The sequence below is a fragment of the Pyrgilauda ruficollis genome, unplaced genomic scaffold (assembly GCF_017590135.1).
Source record: "Pyrgilauda ruficollis isolate IOZ18807 unplaced genomic scaffold, ASM1759013v1 scaffold235, whole genome shotgun sequence".
Taxonomy (NCBI): domain Eukaryota; kingdom Metazoa; phylum Chordata; class Aves; order Passeriformes; family Passeridae; genus Pyrgilauda; species Pyrgilauda ruficollis.
Window position 1 is genome coordinate 161,186 of NW_024523095.1, and position 23,821 is coordinate 185,006.

General features: G+C 41.5%; 1 protein-coding gene across 1 annotated transcript in view; it reads right to left on the reverse strand.

Annotated features, from left to right (window-relative positions):
* Positions 1-23,821, reverse strand: part of CLCN1 (chloride voltage-gated channel 1) — a 36,191-nt gene that overhangs the window by 4,306 nt on the left and 8,064 nt on the right. The window contains exons 4-19 of the mRNA XM_041469491.1: positions 22,970-23,047; positions 19,380-19,458; positions 16,511-16,636; positions 13,038-13,122; positions 10,494-10,595; positions 9,134-9,218; positions 8,582-8,731; positions 7,092-7,161; positions 5,694-5,804; positions 5,355-5,568; positions 4,511-4,644; positions 3,789-4,003; positions 3,569-3,674; positions 2,064-2,146; positions 1,254-1,292; positions 520-624 (exon numbers count right to left, since the gene is read on the reverse strand). Of these exons, the coding sequence (XP_041325425.1) occupies positions 520-624; positions 1,254-1,292; positions 2,064-2,146; positions 3,569-3,674; positions 3,789-4,003; positions 4,511-4,644; positions 5,355-5,568; positions 5,694-5,804; positions 7,092-7,161; positions 8,582-8,731; positions 9,134-9,218; positions 10,494-10,595; positions 13,038-13,122; positions 16,511-16,636; positions 19,380-19,458; positions 22,970-23,047 (1,782 nt within the window). The remainder of the gene's footprint in view (positions 1-519; positions 625-1,253; positions 1,293-2,063; positions 2,147-3,568; positions 3,675-3,788; positions 4,004-4,510; positions 4,645-5,354; positions 5,569-5,693; positions 5,805-7,091; positions 7,162-8,581; positions 8,732-9,133; positions 9,219-10,493; positions 10,596-13,037; positions 13,123-16,510; positions 16,637-19,379; positions 19,459-22,969; positions 23,048-23,821) is intronic.

Consider the following 23,821-nt stretch of genomic DNA (forward strand, 5'->3'; position numbering starts at 1 on the left):
AGCCCAGTCCTATCTTCCTCCTGACACACAATGACTGCTTTACTCCCCTGTCATCCTATGCTGACTCTAGGCGTTGCATGATCCAGCTTCCTCTTTCCTTGTGCTTCAGTTCCATGAAGAGCCTGTGACACAGGCAGAATCTACACCCTGATAGAAACACCCTGACAAATCCAGGAGTGCTCATTCCTGTGCTGCACACTGACAGGGCAGACTGTCAATCTGTGTAATGCCCCAGCAGCAAGGCACACAGTGCTGCTGTCAATGTAGCAGATTTATTTCTTTTTGTCCAAAAGCTTTTTAAATAAATGGACTCAGACCTCTTATCACAAAGGCTTTCATTTTGCAGGAGATTGGAGATATACACAGAAGATTAGAGGAACAAACTCACTGCTGTAGCTCGATGTGAAAGTGGCTGGTGATAGTAGTTGTAGGTGAAGACAAGGAGAAGAAATGTCATAGACTGGACTTGGAATGAGTGGAGAAAAGTGATGTTTGCCTCAGGGAGATATCTGCACTCACCTTGTGCAGGGAAGTTCTCTCCACCAGTTGGAAAGGGGAGGGATCTACACGGCAGCTGTCAAAGCACACGCTCTTGTTCAGCTCCTCCTGTTCCCAAGCATCTATCTGACACAGGAAAGAAGGGGGGTCACTCTTGCAGCTACCTGCAGCATTGCTGTCTTGTGTACCCAAACTAGTCCTCTCCTCCTGTTAATGCTTCTTCCTTCCTATGTGCAGCATTCATCTTGTCCATTATATCTCACCCCTCAGGTTTCCCATCCCTTTCTTGCCAGATGTCAAGTCCCTGTGGAAACAGGACAGTTCAGAGATTTTCTGAGAAGATGGGGTTTTGTTTTTTTCCTTCTTAAAGAGGGAGTGAACATCTTTAGCTTTCCTTTCTGAGTGCATCTTCCCCTTGTTGCAATATAAGTGGTCCATTGTGTGAGAAATGAAGGAACAACATGGGCCCACAGAAGGATTTAGATGAGGGGGCACCTGTGGAGGTCTCTAGTCTAAAACCCTGATGCAGCAGGGCTGACTTCAAAGCTAGATCAGATTAGGCAGTCTTACCAGCACATCTAGCCAATCTCTTCTCTTATGGGTGAGACTTGCCCACTGTGCCACTCCAGGAAGAAAATAATTTTGGCTATGGCTTTGTCTGTCAATCACTGAGGTTCCTGGAGTATTGCAAGTGACAGGAAATGAGTATAAGAAGCACTCACATGACCTCACTCCATTTCTGCACCTCATCTTACCTCTTCTGGTGTCATTGTCTCAATGACTTCCACTGGCTCCTGTAGGAGAAAACACTATTCAGGACAGCCAAAGATCCCACAGTTTCACAGAGTACAGAAAGGGAAAATCTGCACAGCCTCCTCACCCCATGTGGTCCCCTTTTTGTTCCAAATGGTGTATTAGATTTTCCAAGTGCTTAGATTTTCTTTATACTCATCCATTATACTGTGTACTCTGCCCTTGCCGTGCTTCCCTTGCCAGTGACAATTCACCATGGAGTTCTGCTGGAGCAATTCAGGTGCCTAAATATGGCCATCTAATACTGATTTAGGTGCTCTCAGGATATCCCACATGGGGTCCAGCTACTGCCCTGGAGGGGATGGGTCTCACATAAGCTCTGTCTGTTATCTCCAAACCCTGTGCAGATGTGTCAGATAACCAAGGGCATTTAACATGGCAAGAGCCAAAAGTGCTTTTTTTTCATTTTTCTCCATCTGTCCAAAACTGTTTGCCAAATGGAATAGAACTGCTTTTTATTGCATGTTAGCCAAAATATCATTAATTTTTTTTCACTGAGAAAAGATGCCCAAACTCAATCACGATGGTAGCCTGACACCTGAGCACAGGTGACTCTTTAGGAAGATGCACACTCCTTTGCAGTAATCACACCCTTTCTCCTTGAAGGGAGTTCCCCACTGATACTGTCAGAGTTCAGGAACATAACTGTGTCCATACTTTAGCCAAATCCTGAATGTCTCAACTAGTAGTTTCTAGTTCCATTGCATTCCCTTTCTTCTTCAGGGTACTACCAGGCTGTCTGCAGCCCTAACCTGGATGGTGCTCTCTGTTTCATGTGGATGGCTGCAATGGCACAAGAGCTGCTGGATCAGTTTCCTCAGACTCCTGAAACTGCCTGAAGGATGAGAACAAACATGTGGATAAGAACAGATGAGAAGAACACATGAGAGACAAAAATACAAAGCTCCACACCTATCGCATCCTCTTAGCCAAGGCAGGCTGGGAAATGCTGTGAGGGACACAACAGAGCTGAGCCAGTCACAGTCTGGCATTCAGTTTGTAAGATGGTGTCTGGGACATTCCAGAATTAATATTCCCATGCAACAAAACGTATCAACAAACTGGATGTGACAGGTGCCAAGGGGTGAGGAGTCCATGCGTTCTGCCAGCAGTGGAATGATGGGAATAGAAAATATCAGAATTATACTCCCAGGCAAGGAGTTAGCAAAGAGAAGGATACAAGGCCTGGTGCTGTTGTGGACAAGGCTGTGGAGGAAGTTTGGTCAGAAACAGTGATAGCTGTGAGCCAAACTAAAGAAAGAAAAGGAAGGTCTCATTAATTCGTTGCTGTTCCACTTCCTCATGTCATTCCTGGGTCACCCAGTTCTAGCTTCACATAAAATGTTTCACACACTGTCCTTGTTTTCATATGTGGTTCTTTTTCTGCTTTGGTAGGATAGGTGGATGGCTGACCCACCACTCCACTGCTCTGGAAGCATAGAGTGGATTTTTCTATGCCTTAGAGGTTTAGTCACACATGAGGGGTGTTAATGAACCAGAATGTGCTATATGCTCTATTACATGTAATACTTGGGTGCCTAAAAGCATGAGTTAAAGCCCTATCCTCTGTACTTATTCTCAAGACTGGGCTGCATCTCTGTGGTTACTCACTCTCTGCATATTTCAGGGTGCATAAGGGGTAAAAACAACCCACCATCCTGCATCACATATACATGAAAAGTGAATCAGAAAGGAGCTATGAGTACAGTCTTGAAAGCAAAGCTAATACAGGCTGGGGTGTGCCACAAAAGAACACAATACATCAATGTTTGTCCATCACATTGATGCAGCTGAATCAAAGAGTTTGTCCAAGGGAGGAGCCTTTCAGTTTTGGAGATGGCTGAACAGCAGCCTAAGCTACTCAAAAAATTAGTGCAGATGTTTAGCTCTCAGGCTGCTTTCCCCAGGGAGATTCACTCACGTGGTGAAGGAGCCAAGAGATGGGACTGTTCTATGCAGACTCTACAGAAAATGTCCAAGGAGTTGTTATTGCAAAGAATGGAGTGGGGAGACAGAGAGAGTCCATCCTTGGTGCGCCTACTTATTCTGTGCTGCCTGAGGGATCATAACAGAAGGTATTTCCAGGTACACTGATGTTGGGGTGCACTAACAAAGTGTCATTCAGGAGCAGCAGAGGAAGCTCCTCCTCTCAGTCTCTGGGAAACCAGCCCTTCACACAGGCAGGTACACACAGTTAGCATGAAAGCTTCCCCAAGCTGGCTAGGATATGGTTGAGCCGTGACAGAAGTTACCATACCTGAGTGTTGCTGGGGCTCCAAGCTTTCAGGCATTTGTTTAAGAGGACTTGTTGGGCCATTTGGCTCCTCTGGGTAACTGGGAGTGGGACTTGGAGGCCGAGGCAGCTGTTACGGAAAGGAGAGAAAATGAAGTCCACCTTGTGCCATTTATTTCTCAGCCTCCCCAAATGCCTGACTGCTTCTAAGCAGTCTCTACGTTGCAGTCTGCCCACTCCTCACCTCTCCCTTCTCCTCTGTATCCTCATCCTCATCGACATAAGCAAAAGATTCGTGCTTCAGCTTGGGCAGGTTTGCCCAGGGTCCATCGTAGGGTGCCTCATTCAGCTTCTGCTGCATTTCTCTGTTGAGGAGCCGTCGCCGCTCTGGGCTGATGTGTGTCTGGAGGAGAGCCTGCAGTTCCGACCGCTCCACGGACCCCAGGAGGATCATGGACTCTGCACAACACAGAGCAGGGAAGCCATTAAACCACCTCAGGGTGTTGAAGGTCCCCTTCCACACGTCACCCCTTCCTCCTTCCAGCCTCTTCCAGGTGCTCAGGTTCATACTATCTAGTTCATACTACGAGAGTCACTGACCCGCCCTGTGGTGGCTCCTAGGCTGTGGGGCTTTAGGAAGGGACCTCGCCATCCTGAGCTGTGCCATCCCATGCATGCTCTTGGCTCATGCAGGATCCCAGGAGGGCCCTATTGTCACAGTTCAGTCTACGGACTTCCCACACATCTCCCTTATGTGCTGGATCTGCTTCACTGCCCACACTCCAGCTTCCCTGTCTGGCCAGCTGAAACAGCCGCCTGCCATACATCATCCGCAGTGGGAGATTTTTAGGATTTTTTTTTTTATGTGGTAGGTCGCACTGCCTGCTTCACACCATGTAATTTGAAAACTAGTTTCTCCAAGCTGAGACAGTCTTCAGGAAGGACCAGTTTCTCCACGTTGCCTACCTGGCGAGTCCACCAAAGGCAAAGATTTCACTGTGGTGCTTTGGAGTACCTCTTGCAAGTCTCGGTATTTACAGTTGGAGGAAACAAATTTCACATCTTGGACCATAATATCCTCAACAAAGATATTGTATTTGCTGTGAATTTGGGGATGATAAGAGGAAGAGTTAGCATATTAAAAATTCTCTAAAGAAATACCCAAATGACTACTTTTTAAAAAAGTGCTCAAAATAGAGCTGCCAAATGATCTTCTGTGAGAGTAACCAGAGGACTTTCCAAGAGGATAAATACAGATTAACTGGATTTCCATTACAGTTGTATTCCACTCTGTTACTCCTCACCATAAAATACACACATGTATACATATATGTATGGATGGTTTTTATATACATACCCATGTATATGATATATACTAGAGAGGGGAAGACATTTATAGGAATAACTGAGTTTTGCTTCAAGCAAAATACCCAAATAAAGTATTTAAAACATTTGCTGGGGAAAAAATATCCAAACCTCACTGAATTTAGATAAATGAGACTCATGATTGTCAAATTTTGAAGCTGAAGCAATTTGGAAACATCAATACAAATTTAGTAACATTGCAGGTCATTCAGACTTGTGCTTTCAGTGAAAAAAAGAAGAGGACTTTTCTCCATTTTTGTGTATGAAACCTAATTCTATTCCATCACTTGTTTTTTCTAACTGCAGGCCTATTGTGCCTTCTTAATTCCTTTGTAGTACTGGACCCTTTTCGTAACCTTTTACTCCCCTGTGGTCCTGTGGTCTTATCCCTCTCCTGCTTTATTTCCTTGCCACTCCCTGTTTCCACCTGTTTTGCTACTAATACCTTATGTGATTCCAGCCCAGGTCTGGCAGGTAGGGCAACTTCTTCACCTGGATGATGCTGTCATAGAGGCTGGGCTGCAAACTCTGGGCCACCATGTTGGCAAGAATGACAGCCACCATCATGGGCAGGATGTGAGAGATCTGACCCGTCAGCTCGAAGCAGATGACAGCGGTGGAGACAGTGTGGCTCACTGCTCCCGTCAAAGCTGCTGCACCTTTCCCAGGTAGGAGAAGGAATAGGGAGAGAAGAAGACTGTCATATAGGAACAGCACATCATGTCAACCAGGAAAATTACAGCAGTGGGACCAGGTGAGGAAAAAGGAAGACATGGAGGCTCACCAATGACAGCATACCCTCCAGGTAAGATTTGGTAGAGAATGTCATCAAAGAGGATCCCGTTGGGAAAAAGTGATGCCATGATTTCCCCAATGAGACGTCCAAATGCAGCACCTGAAAAATATCACTGACAGTTATGGAGTTAACATTTAAGGAACATCCAGTCTGTGCTGTGCAGCTATGCTGGGCAATCACTTGGATATTTTTTAACAGAAATAAAACCAAAACTTACATTAAAATGACACTGGTAACTAAAGACTAGTTCTCAGTTAAAAAATACAGAACTTAGACTCCAAGAGGAAAAAAGGGTACTAAGACTGGTAAATACAGTTGACCCCTCATTCATTCACTTGGGCACACCAGGCACAGCAGTAGTTGTGATTCCTAGGCTGGAGGATTCCCAGGCTGGGATTCCCAGGCTGGAGGAGGTCATATTTTCAGACTGTGTACAATGTCAGTCCAGATCACATTTGAGACCCTTTAGACTCTCATTCTGTGAATGTCTAAACATTAGAATCATAGCTTACAGGAGAGTTTTTGTGGGAAGGGACTTCTGGAGGTCTTGTTCTGACCCCTGTTCAGAAAAGGGCTGATTTCAAAGTGAGATGGAGACACCCATGTCTTGTTCAGACAGGTTTTACAAGTCTGCAAGGATCTCTTGGACTGGTGGACACAAAACAGCACAGTGTTCCAGATTGCATCCAAACTGTCTAGGTCTTTTCCTAATACAGCCCTGATGTTGGTTAGCCTTCATAACTGCAAAGGCATGGTTACTGCCTCATGTTTAGTTGCTGCCTGCCAGAACTCAGAGGTCCTTAGAGAACTCTATTTCATTTGAGAGTTGTGGGTACTTAGTGATGAACATCATGAGCTTGTATGGTTCAGTCTAACTCAGCCTCTCTTTATAAACATTAGAATCACATTATTTTGAAATTTTTTTTGTTGTTACTGGAATTAAAACCATTTAAAGGTCAATAAACTTTATCTGTTATCACATTTCAGTCAGAAGAAATTAGTTAGATTACATTGTGGGTACTAGTTTTGAGGTTCTCTCTTCTGACTGGCTTTCAGGGATGAAAGGAGAGCTACTATGAATTGTAGGATGGAAGTTTCTCTGTAAGTGAAGAGGCATAGAGATTAGAAGGCCATGGCTCAGCACAAGTGTGGCCTTCCTTATGTAAAAGGGTAGGGATTACCTACTTGGGATTTGGTTTCAGGGGTTGAGGAAATGTCAAAAGCAGAGACCCAGGGGCTGGCTTATGGACTGCTAATCAGGTTGTCATAGACATCAAGTGATGACTCCTCATATGCCAGATGAACCCTGCTGGGTGTGTAGGCAGTGTCTCTCCTATTTTCTCCCCCTGTCAGATGAATATGCTGCAAAACAAAATTGAAACTCACCTAGTACGAAAACAGGCATGAAACCTCCACAGGGGATTGGCATCGTGGTGGCAATAACAGCCATGCAGAACTAGAACAGAGGCAGAGGGTGCCGTTGTTACTGAGCAGCAGAAGCGTTTCCTGCTGCCCCACTCTGTGCCCAGCCTGGCTACAGAGACCAGAAAGCTGCTGAGGTGTAGTACTGCTAACTGAGCTCTGTCTTTGCAGTACCAAACCTGGCCAAATACTGCTGAAAACTGACTATACTGCAGTGGAGAATCAGGCCAGGCCTTTGCCCACAGTCAAAATAGTAGTTTCGTGTTTATGTGGTCTATCCCAATGCTGAATATATCCAGCAGAAAATCAAGAGCAGTTATCTAGTGAGTAGAGAAAGCCTTTAGTTAGCAGGACAATGCCAATGTGACCTAGGTCACAATGAATCTAGTGACCAAGGGTACAGCTCCTCCAAAGGCAGATGGACTCAGGACAGACACACCCTGTAGTCCAGTCCTCCTTTCCACTCCTCTTTTCTTTGAGTAAGCAAGAACTTTTCTGCTTGGTACGCTGTAATAAGGATTATCACAGAAGGAGAACCCTTAACTACCTGTCAGAAATTTGATAGTGTTTACTTTAGGTGGAAACAGTTGTGTCAACCAGTCATTGATAGCTGTTCTTGATCTACCTAAATTTTCAACTGACATTGCAAGGTGGCCTCAGCTCTTCTGCCCCTTTGCAATAAGTAAGTAATAAAAAAATTAGCACCTATTCTATGATATTTTTTAATCTTTCTTTCTTTCATCTTAGGAAAACCTCCTACTTGCTACTTTTATTTTGAACATTGGAATATGATGTTTTCTTATTTCAGAAGTCTTTTTTTTTTCTCTGTCCTATGCCAATTACATAGCTGATCCTTTCAGAGGCTGAACATTTGCAACTTCCACAGACCATGTCAGGTCAGAATTTTTAATCTTCTGTTGCTTTCAAGGAAGTGAGAAAAACTGTTTCCAGCTGCATTTCTCCATCAAGTTTTGATGGACTTCTAAGAAATCCTTGAGCCTCACACAACTATAGATTGTGCTTGCATATTCCTATTTGTCTCCTATCTGAAGTTAGGAATATCAAATAGACTGTATCAGACCTCATTTAGATCAAACGTAAATTATCTGAGAGCTTTTTAGTCAAGTATTTATTTTATTGGGACTTGAGAAATCTTTCCTGATTTAGCCTTCCCTACCAGCTGCTATACAGTGGATACCAAAGGTCATTCAGCAGGATGCCTGAGGAGGATTACCTAGGGAGCAGAAAAGGCCACTCTATTAAGGAAAATATTCCTTAATAATTTTGGTAATTTGAGGTGGACAGACATCACATCAGAAGATGTAGGAATCCATTGCAGCTGTAGTGCTTCATTCAATGCCCAGCAGCCTCATTGGCTCTTCACAAACTGCTTCACAAAAGGGAAGAACATTCAGTCTGAGTGGAGAAGGGTTATGGTGAGCTGAGCTTCCTACCTTCACGAGGAAGAAGAGCAGGATGGTGACAAAGACGCTGACTTTAGGATGGACCCAGGCAGCAGATTTCCCTAGGATCTGGGTGTCCCCAGAGTGTTTGATCCAGGTATAGTTATCAAAGAGAGTGCTGATGGCTTCCCGTGGCATCAACTAAACAGCAAAAAAACAGGTATGAATCATGACATTAGATGGAGTAAATATTCTATCTGTATTGCAAGGAAGTGGAGGAGATTTTACCATGGGAATTCATGACTATGAGGCTTAATTCGCATTTCTAATCTTCAGGAAGAGAGACAGAACTTTACTCAAACACATGAAGAGATAATTACTTTTACTCATGGCGTAACATCTTCCTTATTATTTGCTTAGAAGACTGGACCTTTTTTAAGTTTTCTATGAAGGAGGTAGCAGAGATCATATAGTGCCTCCTCAGTCCAAACTCCTCCCATATCGTCCTTCCCTTTTCCCTGACACAAGGTTATTGGGGCAGAGGATAAGGCGATAACATTCCAAAGAACTGCACAGAATTGGTAATACACTTTCGAGTCTCACCTCTCCTGCCATGAACTGCCCAAATCCATGAGGAAATGTCACAGACGCTATACAGAAGGTTATAACTGCAGGGTATATCAGTCGGCTGTAAAGAAAGAAAGTTATTACAATATGGCCTCACATCCTGTTCTTGTAGCACCATCACTTCAGGACTAGGAATGCTGTGATGCTCTCTGTATTTGTCTCCGTTGTTTTGGAGTGCTCTTACTGGCAGTTTAATGCCCTGCCCTGCTGTGACACTTCGCAAGCACGAGCACTGAGCATGAGCCTAAACTGCTTCCACATGCTGGACTAATCCTGTCATGTGTCCCTCAGCAAGTTACAGTTTCCTACAGGAAGTGCTGGCTGAGATTTAGGAAGACAGAATATAACCTTTAATTTGATTCAGTCTAAGGACCTAAAAAATCTGAGAAATCAGTGAAAAGTAGATTCCCACTTTTCAGGCTTTGCTCTACTTCTGTATTAACTTGATTTGATAGCTGTGCTGCTGTTTGTGGGTAAGGGACTACGTGATGAAGAAAGACATTTTTCCTTCCACATAAGAAAGTAATTCTGTTTATTTAGTGGTTTTCTTCTGGTCAGGCCTGTAACTGGATAAGAAATAAAGTCCTCCATGCCTCTCAACTTCAAAAATTCTCATAGTATCAGATCTTTTCTGTAAAGAGACTGAAGACATTTACAGCTAGCCACCATTTCTTGTCCAAGTTATGAACTTTGGAGGTTAGGACTTTAATAGAGAGGGGAAAACAGTATCTTCAAGTGTCCTGTAAAAACTTTATTTTAAAGACTTTTATTTTGCATCACTTCCATGCTGCATTTCACACCGTTTGGTAACTATCAGTTTCAGCTTTTGTTTCATAAGAATGGAGCACATTCCTTACAGTTTTGCCAACACTTTGATTAAAAAACAAATATATATTTAAAAAACATCGTTAGATTTGAGCTATATTTAATTTTCCTGAAATATAAATAATGTTGAATTTTTCACAGATCCTAAAAACCCAAACAAACCAGAAACAGCGTGATTTTAAGAAGCATGATCATTGACTTTCTAATTAAAAATATTTTCTGTCCAATGAATAGTTTGCCTTATCCTCTTAACAAATATTGCAGAGTCTCCCTTCCAAATCAAGAAGCTATTTGACACTGTGGAAGCTGACCAAAAGGAAAATCCAGTACCGGAAAAATTCTCTTGATATTTGCAGAGATCTTACTCTCTCATACAGGAGCAGTTTCTCATCTTTTTACTATCTTACACGTGAAATAGGTGTGCTGTCATCCAGAAAGCATTTGCTACTCTCCAATGCCAGTAGGGTGTAAGAATCTGGTCCCTAAAGAGAATGTCTTCACAAGCACTCACTATTTGGTGAGAAACTGGCTCAGGGCTTTATGACGTCGGATGCCCAGGACCACTTGGCGATTGAGATAAACAAAAAAGGCTCCAAGGAATCCAGAGCATATGCTAAAATGGAGAAAAATAAATAAAATAATGTCAAACAACAGGTAATACACAAACCATCAAAGAAGAAAATGAGTTTAAGTGGTTTAATCTTCAGCTGCTCGTGAAGTCTTTTGAATGTCACCTAGAGGGTTACTCCTACAGCAGCTCATTTGAAGATATTGACTCCCTGATGGAAGGGAAGAAATTATCTTGGACCTCTGTCATGCACACTACCATTTTACCAATTTTCTCTTGCTGAGAGGGGAAAATCTATAAAATAATTTTAAAAAGAGACTGACAGTTCTCAGTGAGGGCCCGTGAAGAGCAACCGGGCAAAGAGCAGTATTGTCAGAACTTAAAACATCAGGTTGGAACAGAAAATAGTAAAAATGAGGGGAGTTTTAAATCTGATTCAGTAAAATTATACGCCTACAACAATTAGTAATAGCAATGGTAACTCCTGTGCCTAAAGCAAAGTATATCATCTCTATGATCCTAATCACTTAGGCTTATGCGCCTGATTTGAATAAAGTAAGAAAAAAAGTGTAGTTCTCTAAGAATTGGTGTGATCCTTAGGCTCTGTAGCTTAATGAGACTTGGATAAATAGGGCCTAATACTCAAACATGAAAAGAAAAAGAAGAGTGAAAAAAGACTGCATTTAGAATTGGTAAGGGGAAGCTTTATTTTAGGTGGCAAGCAATAACTCACATAATACTGAGGATAAACACTGAATATTTTCATTCTGTTGATTTCTAAAATTAATGGACTTTTGCTTGGTTATATGTTATGCATGCTTTTGCCAAATCTCATTCAATGAATTATTTAGTATACTTAAAAAATTGTACATTGAAAATAATCCTGCTTTATCATTTAAAAATTGCACAGAAACCTGTTTAAACTAAATATAAAGCTTTTCATAGACAAACAGGTTCAATGAATTACTCTTCAATATTTTAAGCCGGTGCTGATTAGAACAGTGTTTAAAATAGACCAGTGCCTTAGGCAATATAAGCCTAAAGACTGCACAGTCAACTGAATTTCTCTATAATGTTTTATATTAAAATATAGGTCTCTCCATTCCTGTATATCATTTTATCAATAAACTGGAAGTGCTCCTTCTATGTAGATTATGCAAATTAACATTTGGTTACCCAGAAAAACAAGATCTACCCATTGATAGTGCTTGTCCCACGTGAAGGTGAAGAAATATGTTGGGTAGAAAGAGAGTTCAACTTTGAGACTTAATGTTAAGAGAATTTGGAGAATTCCGCGTTGGCATCAGGACTTTATCCACGCCTATCCAAGCCTTTGGGGTTGTTTTTTTATTTTAAAGACCACATTAGATAGCCAGGCATTTGAAAGCATTTTGCAGTTGTCATATATTCCTTTCCTAGCCTATGTGCAATGCTGAAAAAACCCAGCTCTGTCAACTCTGTCCAAAACATAGTGACAAGAGGTTTTGCATTCTAATGACCAGCTGTAAAATCACAAGGATTATGTTTTTCCTTGCCAATCTAAACCAGTAGATTCCTCCAAGTTCATTAGGCAAGTCTGTTTAAGGGGAAGAACAAAGTGAATACATGTTGCTAGCAAAAGCTCCTGTGTATTCACAGATTTTTCAATATATCTGATGGCTTCAAAAATCCCCACTTGATTTCATATTCAAGTAAATTAGTGGGAGAGCAGCCTACTAAAATAGGCTGGAAAACTTCAAATATATTTCTGGTCTTGGATGGAGGTCTTGTAAGAGAATATGTTCACAATGCCAGAACAGGCGTTTGTTCCTACAGTGTATTCCTTTTGTTACTGCTTGAAGTGATTTTCCTGGAGCCTCCCTCAAGCTCTAACCAGAGATTTCCCCCCACAGTAATTCCAAATTCATCTTTTCTCTAGTATTTTCCAATTTTCATTTTTCTTAAGTTTATTCTTTCATTTCCTCCAAATGAACCATTTTTCCTCACTGAATCCAGGTACTGTTGGTTATCCTTGTCACCATGTCAGGTATACCAACCTCTCTCAAAAAGGATAATCATTCTGAGCTTGTGAAAAGGAAACTTCAGGTTAAACCTTTTGTTCCATCTTTGTCATGATAAAAGGCCATACTTCTTGGATCCGTTCATTTGGGGATAATGTCAAAACAATTAAAGGGCTATTCAGTAAATCTATTCCCAGAATTTTGACCAAGTTAGACTTACTTTTTTTTTTTTTTAACCTCCAAGCTTAATTTCTGAAAAAGATGCATGGAAAGGAAATAACAAACACCTTAGTAATACCCATATTTCTTTCCTTAGCCATTGTGATGCATGGGCACCATTTCTGAAGGAAGAATTCAAACAAATAGAAGCCTTATTTGCGACAACGAAAGTGACTAAAAGTGATGTACGCAACTTTTTGGCAGAAGAATTCTTAACACAGATGATATAACCTTTGTAGAGCAAGGTGTCAGTTTCCTGGGAACTTACCCTATTATAGCAAATGCTGGCAGCTCTTGCAGATCAAAGGGGAAATCCATACGGAAGTTTGTTCTGAACAGGGCTGTGATGGTAACTGTGAGAGATGAAAGATAGAGGAGAAAAGAAAATAATGAGGTGAGAAGTTAAATGCAATAAAAGCTAGGGAGACAAGGAAACTGGTTTATACATGCTCCTATGTGGTTTCCTGATGTTATATACATTATTACAGATTGGCAGACTGCTCTGATTTAGTAGGTTCTTTTTTTGAGCACCTGCAACCCTAGTACTCTAGATGGTCTAGGTTTGCTTTCTGAGAATGCATGCATTATTTTTAGCTAAAAAATCCCTGATTTTTATAGGATTTTCTTTTCTTTTCTTTCTTGTCTTCTACTATCCATTCACTATTAAAAAAATGCTCTTCCTGGTATTCTTACTGACTGAGAGGTCTCTTTGCTGAGGCAGGCAATGCCTGCATAGCTGAGAAAGCTGTTTCACCTCTCACAGTTGTAATTGCCTTCCAGAAACAAAACTTAGATCTTCATTGAAGTTAGAGCTTCAAAATTTTTGACTGGTACCAAAACAATGAAAGACTTAGAAATCAGAGATGGAACAGATCAGCTAAGCCCCATCTTCTCCAGCTCACCCCTCCTGGTAGTGCTGCTCTGCTACAATGAAATGTTGAAACCTGAGCTGCTTTTGTCTGGAGGTGTGTTATTGTGTAGAAACAATAAACATCTGTGTGCCAACAGGTGAAGGATAAATTAGCAATTTTATACAGAGTGGAAGTGCAGCTGAATGAGAATGACTATAAACCCCAACTTTCTCTGGATGAAGGAATTATTTGTTCAATGGGGAAATAAAAGAAGCAGTGAAAATCTAGCATATGATAGCAGGAAACATTAAGTACTTGTTATTTTGTCAGACAGAACTAGGTTTAGAGTAATAATTTAATGAGGTCTCAGTGGGTTCCATTACCTAAGATAGCTAAGCCTAAAACTGCATTCTACTATCCAAACTGGGAAGATCTTGCTCCCTGTCTCTTCCCCCTGCTCCTTCCCTCCTGGCTGTGCTATTGTTCTCCTCTCCCATCGGGCCCACTGACACATCACAGCCTTCTCTGAGCTCCTTTGCCTCATTAAAACCTGCCAGAAAACCTATTGCTCTTTCTCTGGATTACTCCTTTGCCAGGGAAGTGAGTTGAACTGAGGGGAACAACAAACATAGAGATGGCACCAGGGAGGGTTAAAAGAACAGTCGGGGAGGGAAGATGGTGAAAAGCAGGATGTCCTTTTTTTTGTTAGATCAGCCCAAGAAAGGGATCATCTCAATTCAGTTTTAGGAAATAGATAGTCCAAGCCACTAAATGGCAGAGCATTAAAAAGTATAGTGAACTCATTTTCAAAGAGTTTTGCTACAGGGTGGCAAGGATGACCAGAGAAAAGGAAAAAAGGCACAGCATTTAGTCTGTGCCTTTCTTAGTTCCATTTCTACTCCCAGAGGAGAGAAAGAGATTTCCACAGACAGATTCATCCCACCTGTCCACATCCTCTTTCCTGTGTGACTAAGCCATCCTGAACCTAAATGTCTAAGCCCTTTTTTCTCCACTGGCTACAAAATGTACTACTTTAGAGTATCTGTCCAATGCCTACAAGGCTAGAAGTAAAAAGGAATGAGAAAGTACTTAATGTGAACGTTTATTTAAAAATAGATTTGAACTTTAAGATAACACTGAACCATGTGTAGCAGGAACCAGAAGGAGCAGGAGGAAGGCAAGGCATGAAATCCTATGGCAAATAAGATGAAAGCTGGGGACACGGCAAAACAGAAATCCTGCAAATTGCAGAACTCCAGCCTTCCATGACTGGCAAAGCTGGGCTCAAGCTGCAGCAGCCAGCCAGAGTGGTTGGCAAACAACCAGAAGTTATTTGGAATGTACAGGTAACAGTGCAAGGCCAGCCAACAAAGCCATGAGTATCAAGAACCCAGCAAAGATTCTGTGGGTCTAAGAAATACAAGAATTGTGGTGAGATGCTACACAACTTACTTGCATCTGTCATTCTGATGTGATCACTTCCCTACCTCCTTCTTCCTGGTAGCAAGCATAATAGAGTATGAACAGAGACTGAGAAGACTGGGTGTGTAACTTTTGAAGGGAAATAAATGAGCAAGAAAAGACATGAAAGGCAAGTTAGAGCAGATATGATAAAAGACCATAAAATAATGAATGACTTAGCTAGATAGAAATTCCTAGTTCCTTAATACAAGGACAAGGAGACTGACAACACAAAGGAAATACAGAACTGTGAAAAGGAATGATTTTTCATAGCCAGTTGAATCATGGAACTTTTTAACCTAGACAGTCAATGAAGAAGAACTTAAGGAGCCATTAATACGGGTATTAAAGCTGTCTGGATGATTTTGAAGAAGGGACAGGAGTCAAGATGATTCAGGATTAAGCTAATTTCTAGTGATTTGAAATTAAACTAATTTCTAGTGATTTGAGAGATCAAGAAGGGAGACAGAAAAGACAAAGTGAAGGACAGTAAATTATCTCCTGTTATCTGTCTTTGAGTTTCTTATCTTTTTCTCTGGAAAGAACAGAAAGATAGGGGTTTTGGGTTTTTTGTGACAGACCCAATGGTTAAATACACCTGACTTTTATGCAGTGCTACACAAAGAACAATGTAGTCACTTTCTACATTCAGGTAGAAAGTGGAGTCATTTTCTATATTCCAGAGAATATTCAAACCCCAAAAAAATCCATCCCTCTGAAGTCAAGAGAGACATGTTACAGCAGTTACAAGTAAGTAAACTGCCCACATGGAGCTCAATAAAATAGATGTAATTATAAGAACAAAAGGTAAAAGCATTATAAAGAAGAAATTTACATAGAAATGGCAGCCTTCTGCACCAAAACTCTGTTCTCACAGTGGCTGAGATGCTCTCCTGGACAAGCCTGACTTGTGCTGCAACAAATGTCACTCTTGTGCTTTTCAGTTACTCGAGACACTTTATTTTTTCAGGACCTTCAGTCAGATCCTACCAATCCTGTACTCTCCTAATCATTCAATCATCTCAGTTTTCTCGACTGTTTTTAGTCAACAGATAACCAAAGCAGGCCATGAGCTTTCCATCAAGGATTACATCCTGTGTGACAGGATATCTCTGTGTTACAGCCTGGATGCTATTCTGAGTAGAGGCCAAAAAAATCCCACCTCAGGGGGTCTTTTCCTTGCTGAGGACTCATATTCTGTCATTTATCAGTTAGATACACCCCAGCTCTCCTAGGAATAGGTTGGACTAGACAGCTGACAAGATGGCAAGACACTTCCCTTTCTCCTTCCTTCTGTGCCGCTGGAAGTCTTGTCTTGTGGCAGAAGTTCCAAACACCATAAAAACATTGTGGTTTTGAGAAAGATGGAAAATAATGCATGAACGGAGCAACTTCTGTGCAAAGAGAGCAGGAATGGCTCTTAGCTTACCTGCATCCTTGTTCCAGACAGCCAGGACTCGGAACACGAAGGCACTAAAGGTGGCTGCAAAGAAGCCTCTCCAGTAATTGCGCACAGCAAAGTAAGTGGAGGTGACCTCGATGCTGAAAAGAACCCCTAGAAAGAGTTGGGAAGGGAGCAAAGTTAAAATAACAAGCGTCATGTTAGAAGCATGAGAGAGGATTCTAAATAGCTTCCTAGAGCAGTGGTCTCCATACTTCTTTGATCATGCACCCCTACCAAAAAAAAGGTTTTTGAGCATGTACTCTCCCCACACGTGTGTATTTATTTAAAAATAATGCGCATATACTACTGTACTAAAGTATTGTGTACAATATCAAACATGCACAAAAATAGAAAATAAACACGGATGAGATAAAGATGAAATAAACATAATTTTAAAATAATTTGGTTTATTTATTAATGGAGCAAAAAAAAATTGTTCTCACTAAAATAGTGATATTCTTTATTTTCAAAAATCTGGGTTTAACGCTTTGTGACACAGGGAGTCAAAGGTCTGGTTCCATGTTCAATTATTTTGATACTTGGTCTAAAAAGAATGTCTCACAAAGACACATAGGTCCAAATGCAAGAAATGTATCATTTGCTGGCTAAATCATGATGCTATTTTTTTCAATCCCACCCACCACATATGTAAAGACTTTTATTAAAATTTGGGTAGTAAATTTTCATCCTCCCTGATGTCAATCATTTGTTGTTGCAAAATAATCAGAAGATGTTGAATTTTTATATTTTTAACAAGTTTGAAACCCACTGAAAATTACAATCTTGAAGATTTTTAAAAAGGTAGAAATTTCTGTTTTCAAGTTTTTTGAGTATATATAAAGTGACAGTTTTTGTAGCTAAGACATTTACATTGTATTTGGCAACAGATTCACAAAACCTCCACAAATTTCTTTTGAAAAGCAGTTTTCTCACCCACTGTTAGAACATCACTTTCACCTTGAAATACATCAAGTATGTTTACTTTTTCAAAAATAACTGCTAGGTAGCAATCTACTGACAGACACTTGTCATCACAGAAAAGATTAGCAAATTCAGAGCACTTGTCTTTTTGTAAAAGAAAAATGTACAACTGGACTTTAAATTCTATTCTTCTTTAAAGTTGCTATCAGATAACCAGCAAATGCCTGTAGGATTTTCATGGCCATTTCCCATCTAATTATGAAGTACTGTAAAGATTCTACTCTTTCAAGGTCTTGTTTTTATTAAATGAACCACATCAACCACATCCTGTAGTACCTTGTGCATGCCTGGCTCCCATCTCTTTGCTGCGATAACTCATCTGTGAACACTGCAGTGCATGAATTCCAGGTGTAGCGGTGCCTAGGTAACCTTACCCCCCAATTCTTCTCTTATTCTGCTCCACCAGTTGTTACACTTGCAGAGCTCTTCCATAAAACATTTTTTTATTAAAGAAGTAATTTACTGTTGAGAATGCAGCTTCTGTGGTAGATATTCCTTTCAGTGTCTCACAGAAAGAAGTTCTGCATTTCACTATTGAAACAGAATCTGGAAAATACCATCATCTGAGGCATTTCAGAAACATCTGTACTCTAACCCAGCTGCACAGGAGACCTCTCCTACTGTGTAATTTGTACAGACTCTTGTTTCTTCAAACCTTAAGCAGTGTCTGCTATGCATCTTCTAGCAGTGTTTACTGATGAAAGAACACATTTTAGTTTGCTCCTCTATTGCTTTCTGTGTACTATCACAGCCATTTTTACGTTTTATGGCAGGAAGAACAAGTGTTTCCCCTGTGGTATGCGGCATCTTCTCTTTTGCTGTGAAGCAAGAAAACTCAAAGGAGGCTTCTACACATTTGTTATTAGGTTCAGTGAAATTTTGTGAAGTATTGGATTGAATGTCACACGGCTTGAAGCATCACTGAAAAAATTGTAGAGGTTTGTCTTCATGCTCTGGATGCCTAGGTTTTAAATGTCTTGCTAATTCTGATGGCTTCATACCCTCATTAGTTAACTTATCAAAGCACAATACACACACAGGGTAAAGTTCATCATGTAACGATAGCAGATGTAAATTCTTATTTAAAATAACCTTTGATAATTTTAATCTTTTTTAATCCGACTTCCTCTCAGATCTGATTAGCTGGCCATTGTTTGTACCTCATAATGGGACTGAATAAGGGCCTGTACTAGAAGTGTCAGCTCTGCCATTTCTTGTCATTTCTCTGTGCTCACATTATTAGTGTTATCTTCAATCCATAAACTCTTTGCAGGAACCTTTAAAAGCCACTTTTCCAATTTGTGAGGATTAGTTTCGTTAACACTAGATAATATAATCCATAAATCCACTTAATCCAGTGTGGGCACACATCAATTGCAATTCATTGCAATATGCTGAAAAAGAGTAAATGATTGAAGGCACCATGGTCAACCTCCTATATTGGGAGCAACTCTGCACCTCGTGCACTGTATGTGACAAGTGCCCATGTGACATATTGGGGCACCACTGCCAATACAAATACTTAATATTAGTGAAGTTTAATCTATTTACTTTTTTATATTAAAAAAATAGGAATTCTGGTATTTCCTTCCCACATCCAGCAGATCACCTTGTGCACCCCCTGGGGTGTGCACACCCCAATTTGGAGACCACTGCTCTAGACAACCTTCTCCTCTTGCCCCCAGAAAGCGGACAACATGTGGAAAAGAGACTGTCAGAGATGCTGGGGAGGTTGAAAACACTAAAGGTAAGTGTCTCTGTCCAAAGTGAATATCACACCAAAAATGTGGTGCAGGAGAGGGGCAGAGGAGAAGAGGACTAGGCGGGAGAGGATTTAGGTACCTGAGGAAAAGAAAACAGAACAGCCACTTGCCTCCAAGCGGTGTCCCAAAGCAGCAGCCAACACCCACAGCACACCCCACAGTCAGGACATCCGTGTAATAATAGGGCTGCTACTGGTGAAAGAGACAAAGAGAGACAGACAAACAGAAGAAAGAAGCAAAGAAAACAGAGAGTGAGTAACAAAATTGGCAGGTATGACTGCATGATATCACCCAGCTCTGTCACTACTCTCAGAGTTATAGCTATGTTTATCTTACTTCTCCCTTCTGGATGGCTCCAAAATACTGAAAAAGCAAGACCTGGCACAGGACAGGCATATACCTGGAATCACACATTCAAGAAACATGAAGAAGGCAGCACCTTCTCTGTATTTTCATTTGAAACATACACATTTCTGTCACTGTGGAAGAAATGTCTCTTGGAAAATCCTCCAGAGGGTTGAAGGAGCATAAGTAGGTTTCACTCCATCTCTTTACTTTGGCAGGGGATCTCAGGATGCACATGTGCCACAGAATGCCTCAAAAAACCTACCCTGTGATTCAGTGTGCACAAGGCATGTGCATGTCCAGAGCAGAGTGTGGACTGATGCTGAAGGTTCTTCCATGCTGTAGGAATGTGGGTGAGTGGGTGACAGATCACCCAGTAAAGCATTGTGCTGTCCTGGTGAAAATGGTCATAATAACAAAAAAAGTAATTGGAAGGTATAAAAGGAAGAGTCTTTCTAAGAGACTGGGTACCATTTGCTTGTCAAGGGCTAAACTGGCTTTTCAAATCCATCCTCAATACACAAGGTGGTATTTACCTGCAACAACATCAAGAAGTTACACACCTGGGCATTTTGATGGGAAACTGCAAGCTATATCCTGGACCAAGGTCAGCTGAAGATTATATGACTCCCAGGTAATGGAAATCACATTTGACAATTTGGTGTAAATCCAAAAGAGGAACTAGGGCTACAGAAACTCTGATAACTTTTTGTTTGTTCCCATACTGCAATGTTATCCCAGACTTACAGCAAGTTTTAATTCTGAACTCACACAGCAAGTTTTAGTTCTCTATCTCTCTGTTCAGAACTGGGCTAACTGCAAGGTTAGATCAAAGGTAATGGGATCAGGGTGCTCAGGATCAGGCTGCTAGGGCAGCCCTGAACACCTTCAAGGGTAGTGATTCCCCAGCATCTCTTGACGCCTGTGCCATCCTGAGCCATCTTTGGGACAAGGGGAGAAATTATTTTCATGCGTAGATAAAATTTCCCTTGTTGCAAGTTGTGCCTGCTGCCTCTTTGTCCTTTGGTGAAAGTCCTCTGAGAAGATCTTGGCTATTTTGTCTGACACCTCCTTTATCTACCAAAGGCAGGAGTTAGATCAGTCCCTGTTTAACCTTCTGTTTTCTTCTCTAGCATCTCCCAGTCATCTAGGTGTGGTGCATTCTGGAGTCTCTGAGATTATGTTAATTCCAGGTACAAAGAAAGAAACAAGAAGCATAGACTTCTACAGGGATTTTTTTAGGTTTGGGGTTTTTTTTGCTTTATTTTTTTTTACCATTAAGACAGATACCATTCTCCTGTATACTTCCAGTGGTTCCACCTGACTGTGTTCTGATCCTTGGTTCTGAAACTGCTTTCTCTTAAGGCTTTTGGCAGACTGACAAATTTTGCCTTGAAGCCTCAGGCTTCAGCTCAGGCTGTCTACATCTTGCTGGACTGCCCACATATGCAGTTCTCAGCCTCTCTCTTGCTTAGCCTGATTTTCATTCTGGCATCTTTTCTCAAGTTATCAACTGGAGAACCCCTAATCTGTAGCTGACAAACTATGTTCCTTCCTTGATTTATTTTTTTTTAGCAGCCAGCCAGAGTAAAGATCAGTATTACTGCTGATGCAAGACCATGTTGCATTTGTCAGCTAAGTCATCCATTTGAAGACTAACAGGAAAGTAGTGCATGGAAGAACTAAAGCCATCTTAGAAAAAAGCCCACAGCATTTAAAAACTCTGTAGACTTCTGGCCAGAATAACCATGCAAAGAGGTTCATTGCAGCACATGGGAAGAGGGGGAAGTGAAATGAAAGACAAATTATTTATTAATATTCCCACTGCTTTAGGAAGAAGCCTCTGTATCATGTGCCTCTGTTTAAAGAAATTCAGTGAATCTGAAGACTAATACAAGTGCATGGGGGAGACATAAATTTCCAAATTTCTCCTCCAAGTGGGATTATGGAAAGTTGAGAAGGGACCACTGGAATTGTCTCCCTGCTCAGAGAGCTGTTAGTTCTGTTAATTCCAAGGCTAAGCCTGGTTCTTGTGCAGGTGAGTCTCGCACATTTCCTAGAGTGGAATTTCCCTGGACACTCTGAACACCTATGCCAGTGCTGGACCACCTCTGGGAGAGAAGAGCATAATTTCCTTTAACTGAGTCAAAATTTCCCTCACTGCAATTTGCCCATTGCCTCTCGCAAGCTTTTGGGGTTTTTTCACTTCTGTTCTCTACTTGATCTTTATTGACTTTCTGGATAGCCCTTGGTACTATTCAGGTGGAACAGTGTTCATGGCAGGCAGAGACTGAACAAGCTGCATCATTAGAAATCAGCACTTAAATAGGTGTCACTTTTCCTGTAACCTTCCCTTCCTTTCACTGCCACCAGTTACACGTGAACAGAAAGAACTCGTGTTGCTGAAGTGGAGAGGTATCTGTGGAGAACCTTTCATGAGAGCAGGAAGTCTCACAGCAAGAGGTCAAAGGAACTGTACATTAAATGTCACATACAGGAAGACACTTGCCTCCAAGAGGAGCCTTGAAGCAACATCCAACTCCAACTGCGCAAGCCGGCACCAGGAGGTCGAGCTGCCTATGCACATCCTGGAACAGGGAGTGCAGCCAGAGATGGGCATGCTGGGGTTAGAGGGAGCAAAGCCACGGGGTTAGGACCCAGAACAATGAAAAAAAGCAACAGCCAGCAGCACAGTCAGCCATTGCTATTACAAATAGCAGGCTCTACACACTTCAGTGCGGTCTTTAGTACTGTCAGCTGGTCTCCAGCAGTGACATCTGCTCCTTGTGCATAGACAGGATCTACTCAAGGAGAACAGCGCCTCCAGCTGTATCACATAGTCACTTTCTGCTAAGAGCCTGCACATAAAGGAGGTCCTACATTTATCTGTATGTGCAGTTAATAGATTTTTTTTTACAACCAGTCAATATGGTGATCAGCCTGCAGAGGCTGTTCAGCGATAGCAAAAGCACAGAGACAGTGTCAGTGTCTATAATTAGCAATGCTGTATAAATTTGGCTTAAAGACAAATTGATCTTTGTCTGCAGCTACTTTTTTATACAGTCAATGATCACAGTGCAAAGGCATCAATCACGAGACTGAAATCTAGTGTCAAACACTCCTAACCAGTCTCTGTAATTTCTGGGTAACATTGGTGGTCCTGCACAGTTATTTGGACTGTATGCCTGTCCTTGCACTACTTTTGCTCAGCCCGTGTTTTACTGCTCTACAGCAGTACAATAAACATCAATCTATGTGTTAAACTTCCTCTGTGTTCCATGGCCTACCCATACTAGCCTGGGTGTCTCAGGAGCTCAGCCTGTGGAAGAACTGTGTGCAGAGATATGTTCCTTACCTCATACACCCCACAGAAGATCGACATGAACTTGCTGAGTACCACAGCACAGATACTGGCAATATGCACAAAAGGACCCTGCAAGAGAAGAGGAGGAGAAAATCAGAGAAGGTTGCTCTCTGGTTACTGACAACCTTTTATCTACTGCAGGCCTCACAACTTCTCTGACATCTCAGCCAGTAATAGAACCATTAAGGTTGGAAATGACTTCTGAGATCATTGAATCAAACTTTTAATGCAGCATCACTGTGTTCACCACTAAATCATGTCCCCAAGTGCCACAGCCACACACCTTCTGAACCCTTCCAGGGATATTGATTCCACCACTTGCCTTTTCAATGCCTGACCACCATCTCATTGAAGACATTTTTCCTGATATCCAATCTAAACCTTGCCTGGTGCAACTTGAAGTCATTTCCTCTTATCTTGTCACTGGTTACCTGGGAGAACTGACTGGTTCTACTACCTGGCTACAACCTCCTGTCAGGGAGTTATAGAGATTAAGGAGGTCTCTCCTTAGGCTCCTTTCCTCCAGATTAAACAACCTCATTTCCCTCAGCCACCCCTCATAAGATTTGTGCTTTAGATCCTCCAATCTTCCTAGGTTCTCCTATTTCCATTTAATTTTTTCCCTCTCAAAGACTACCTGACTTGAGTTCTTTGATGTTTCCTATATTATGTCTTTGAAAGGGGAAGGAAAATGGCCAGTGAAAGACAGGCGTTGCTGGAAAGAGCAGAACTTTGAGAACAGGAGAGGTGGTGAAAATAAGAAAACATTTATAGATTCCTCTTTCACAGACAACTCCCACCTTCAGGGAAGGGATATAAGACAGGGAATAGGAGATCTTTGTG